At 47.0% G+C, this 5,000-nt stretch overlaps 1 protein-coding gene across 5 annotated transcripts in view; it reads right to left on the reverse strand.

Moving 5' to 3' along the window:
• The window catches only part of myo16 (myosin XVI), a 110,453-nt gene that overhangs the window by 54,010 nt on the left and 51,443 nt on the right, over window positions 1–5,000 (reverse strand). For all 5 annotated transcript variants that reach the window (XM_035522962.1, XM_035522963.1, XM_035522961.1 and 2 more), the window contains exon 5: window positions 2,119–2,227. In XM_035522962.1, the coding sequence (XP_035378855.1) occupies window positions 2,119–2,227 (109 nt within the window). The remainder of the gene's footprint in view (window positions 1–2,118; window positions 2,228–5,000) is intronic.

Here is a 5,000-nt window from a genome sequence, read left to right on the forward strand (position 1 = left end):
CTGATATTTGGATGAGCTTATAACATCAATAAAAACTGTCTTACACCAACCGCCTGTCTCACCCACTGGCTGTCACCCACCAACACCAACTCTCTGAGGAGTCTGCGCCACAAACTTGCTAGTTGTAAACAAAGCAAGTCTCAGTTTCTTTAACCAGGTTTTCTCTGCAGTGAGAAAAGGTCTGTGTGGTTTCTTTGTCACGTCCGAGGAGATCGATGTTGTCTTGAGTGTAAAATGACCACGGGAGCATCTGACGCACCTGCTATTGATCACTTCCTGCTGAAGCCAAATGCAGGAGTTTTCCAAGCCGAGCACAGAAAGCAACACGTTCAGCCGTACTGAGTGTTTCCATGGTAATATCAGTGTTGGACAGACAGCGATGGATGGCTTTTCCTAACACATCTGAAAATTCTCATCTCACATATCCAAAACATCTGGCACATTATTAACTGCTAATCTGTAGTGAATGTTTTTCTGAATTTGTGGCACCCTAAATAATGCATTTTTATTCTTCTCGTATGTGTGTATGTGTGTGTGTTTATCTTAGGAGCAGCAGTGGTGACCGGTTACAAGAGTAGGTTGGGGACAGTGATGTGTGTGTGTGTGTGTGTGTGTGGAGAAGTAATAGCAAAACAAAAGTGACCTCCTCACAGAACAGGTGTACAACATTTCAGCACACTCTGTCGGTCTCAGGACACACTTCACCACAGCAGTGCACACACACATACACACACACACACACACACACACACACACACACACACACACACGCGAGGACGGCACAGTTCCCTGGCTGAAGTGCAGATGCTGGGCAGCACTGGGCTTTATGTGTGTGTGTGTGTGTCACCACTGCTCAGATCAGAAAGGACTGTAGCAAATGTGAGTGTACAAATCTGAGGTGATTTGTGCATTACAATCGGCCACTGTGCAGAAACGCCAGCATGTTGACAAGCTGTGAGTTACACGTGATTAACTGGACAACATGCCTCTGCTCACAGCACATTCACTACCTCAAACCAACCTCACCGAACAAAAACGTCCAAACCAATTTCACCGAACAAAAACTTCCAACCAATTTCACCGAACAGCTATTTGTAATTAAACCCCTGATTGTGACGCAGGAGTCACATTATTCCATTAATTGTGCTCTTCCACTATTTGCTAGTCCTGCCCACCATAATCCTGAATCCAATTACCCTGTAAAGATTATTATTCAGCAGAGACTGGAGGCTGGCATTAGTATGGCCATGCCCACAGAAGCAGTCTGGCTCCATGCCACATCACTACGCCGTTCTCCAAAACGCCAGCTGTAGCAACATTAATGCACAGTGCACCATATTAACTGGGACCACAACAACAAGCAATAAACAATAAACACTGCGTGGTAAAAGAAAATACATGGGAATCTCATAAAACGTATTTGAGAAGTGAATGAGGTATCAGCTAAGCAGAAATTTGAATATGGTTCTTTGAAATATGAAGTTCTTGGTGGTTGACTTATGCAAGCTTCTGGAATCTACTGTATGCCATCTTGTTTGTTTGTTTATTTAGATAACTTGCTTATTTTGTTTAATGTGAGGAGCGCTGACTATAAGCAACTCTTCTAATGGCAAACTGACTGGTCCACAGCAGCCCCTCCCGCTCATACGACCTCTCTCTTCTGAGCGGACCCGTGGCTCCTCTCGTAAAGCACCAGGTGACGTGACGCAGCCAGCTTGTGGGTCCAACAGGACATGTACCAGCTACAGAGCATGAAACGTAGCATTGACTTTACGAGGATTAGCATGCTAGCAAGTTAGCCAGCAGATATAAAAACGAAGATGCCGTCCAGTTGCCGTTAGGGTCATATTTTAAAAGTGAGTTTACACATTCACTTCAATAAGGTGTCTCTTATTGAATCTCTCTCTCTCCACCTCATCGCCAGCAACTTTTATGAGATATATAACTTATGAAAAACTCCTGTACTGAAAATAAACATAAGAAAACGCTTCCAGTCTTTTACTCATTGGAAGGTCAGGACGGGATGTGATGGGAACAGTTATTCATGCCCTGCCCCCGTGTTAACGTGTTCCTCGCGCGTGTGTGCGCTCTGTGTCGGACGCGGGGGGCGTGGCCTACCGTTCTCCTCCAGGTGCTTGGTCAGGATGCATCTGCCTTCCGCTCCCTCGGTGGCGTAGTCCAGCGCCGTGTTCCCATTCACGTCCTGGAGGAGCGCGTTGACTCCGGCCTTCAGAACGGACAGACGGAGGACGGGAGGGAGAGAGAGAGAGAGAGAGAGGGAGGATGTAAACAACTCGAGTGGCCATCTCACCCCAATCAGTCAGCAATCCGTGACAAACAATCTCTCGTTATCACCGTTTTCCAGCACCCTGAAACGAGCACCTCACCAGACAATAGTGAGTTAATGAACTCATTAAGATGGGTCAGGGGCAGGATTAACACAGTCAGCGCTGGCGGGAGGGAGGTGATTTATGACTGCTTATGGTGCAGAGAATCCAAGACATCAGACTGGCGCAGACAGGTACTACACACTAGAACTTGAACCAGTATTAGAAATCACACAACAACTAGGAAATCACACTGGATCCTGGACACCGCCTTGCTTATCGCACAGGCTGGACTTGGACCTAATCCAAACTGAATTCAGGTTTGCCTTTGTTAGACCAGTAGTTAAGGCTGGTAGTTAAGACTGGTAGACGGGTAGTTTATAAACGTGGTAGTGATTTTTCTGTACAGGACTAATGATGAGTGCTGAGCTAACACAGATAAGACTAACAAAGGACCTTACACACACTGAACAGTTACTGCTAATAGAATTGTAAATTGCATACAAGCACTTCATACAGATTTATGGGTGAGAGAAAGAGAGAGAGAGAGAGAGAGAGAGAGAGAGAGAGAGATGGTGAGAGAGAGAGAGAGAGAGAGAGAGAGAGAGATTGTGAGAGAGAGAGAGAGAGAGAGATGGTGAGAGAGATGGTGAGAGAGAGAGAGAGAGAGAGAGATGGTGAGAGAGAGAGAGAGAGAGAGAGAGAGATGGTGAGAGAGATGGTGAGAGAGAGAGAGAGAGAGAGAGAGAGATGGTGAGAGAGAGAGAGAGAGAGAGAGAGAGAGAGAGAGATGGTGAGAGAGATGGTGAGAGAGAGAGAGAGAGAGAGATGGTGAGAGAGAGAGAGAGAGAGAGAGAGAGAGAGATGGTGAGAGAGAGAGAGAGAGAGAGAGAGAGAGAGAGAGAGAGAGGAGAAACTGGGTTTTTATTTTACAAAGTGAAACTTTAGCAGATAACGGCATGGGAATTCCGAACCCTGTCAGAAATGTGTGCGTGACGAACGGCCACTCTCACACATGGCTCATTCCGTGTAGTTGGAGCACAGAGCCGAGGTTTTTCTCGGCACACAGCAGATTCACACGTCAGCCTGCTCAGACAGGTCATGTCCATCACACTCAGAGGTCAGACACAGGTTAATGAAGGAACTAATTACCATTAACTCTCAGCTGCTCCTTTATATGTATTCATGAGAGTAGAGCCATCAGGACAGGGAATAACACACCCACACACCCACCCACACACACACACACACACACACACACACACACACCCTGGAGGTTTGTGGGCAAGGAGGTGGAGACTGGAATTGGAGCCAAAGGTTGTGAGTGTGTGTCTGTTGCTCTGTCAGTGAAGGGACAACCATAAAGAGGTTTGGAAATTGGTCTTTACTGAGCAGAAATCCATGCGAGGTAGCAAACTAAGTTGTGTGTGTGTCGGCCTAACGCCAAAATGGTGAAACTTGCGCTGCGTGCTTGCACTCCGCGAGAAGAAGAGGAGAACGATGACGATGCGGTCAGGCAGCAAGGCTGTTCCGCTCACGAGCTGATCATCACCCTCGTCACCCCCCCGCATCTCGACGATTTGGTCTCGACCTCGCCATGTGCTTGTGGGTTTTCACTCACTTCTCTCCCTACCCTGGTTTCTCACGTGCATCCCTGTCGTTTGTCACACCTGTGCCAACTCCACTACGTATAAACACCTCTCGTGTCCTGGTTTGTACTGTCAGTCATCGTGAGCTTGTGAGCACATTTGTGTCGTTTTTGCGTTCGTTATTCTCCGCACGTTTCTTTCGCTCGGGTCCGCTTCGCTCGCCCGGCTCGCGTCTCGTTTGCGTCCTGCCGTGACTTCCCACATGACGCATCACGCCAGCACAGTGTCCGGACTTCTCTTCTCTAACACACCTACTAAACTGGCAATGAACTGATTCTGAAAAATTCTATGAAAACTGACAGGTCATTTTTATTTAAATGTAATATTCTACACTTTGGCAGAGTAGTGACTGCAATAGCTACCCCTCACTGAGCTTTGTTCTTTTCAGGAAATGGGCAGAACAGTGTTTTAGTATCCAGTGCTTTGGGCCTGACCTCTGACCCCTGCACACACCGCTGGGGATTGGCTCTGCTAATAACCCCTCCCCATTCACCCATCCATCTGGTGCCATAATGTGTTTCACAGCTGATCATAAAAATGCTGCCCGTGAACAGCGGAAGGGTTAACAAGCTGACCCCCGACCTCTGCCGTGCCTTATGATGGATCACGAGGCAGAGCTGAGACGACAGTAATCCAGCCAAACCGTCTACGAGTCTGTAATGGTGACCACTGAGACGCTGACTCAGCAGTAATGCAGGGGTGTGGAGGGTTGGACTTTGATATATACGCCGTGAATTCCCAAAGGACATTACGAAACATTATACTGACATGAAAGGAACATTAAACTCACTGGTCCAAATCAACTTGAATGAACAAAATAAACAACTTACTGAATAAATCATGTGAGAATATTTTTTTTACTATAAATGTCATCACAACCCCTGGAGTGCTTGATGTACACAGAGGTTTTAGTGCTGTACAGCCACAGTACTGGTGTTCTGCACAGGTGTTTGTGGTGTTCTGCACAGGTGTTTGTGGTGTTCTGCACAGGTGTTTAGATCCTCTAAAACATGTGTAGTCCCAA

The sequence above is a fragment of the Electrophorus electricus genome, chromosome 25 (genome assembly GCF_013358815.1).
Source record: "Electrophorus electricus isolate fEleEle1 chromosome 25, fEleEle1.pri, whole genome shotgun sequence".
Lineage (NCBI taxonomy): Eukaryota > Metazoa > Chordata > Actinopteri > Gymnotiformes > Gymnotidae > Electrophorus > Electrophorus electricus.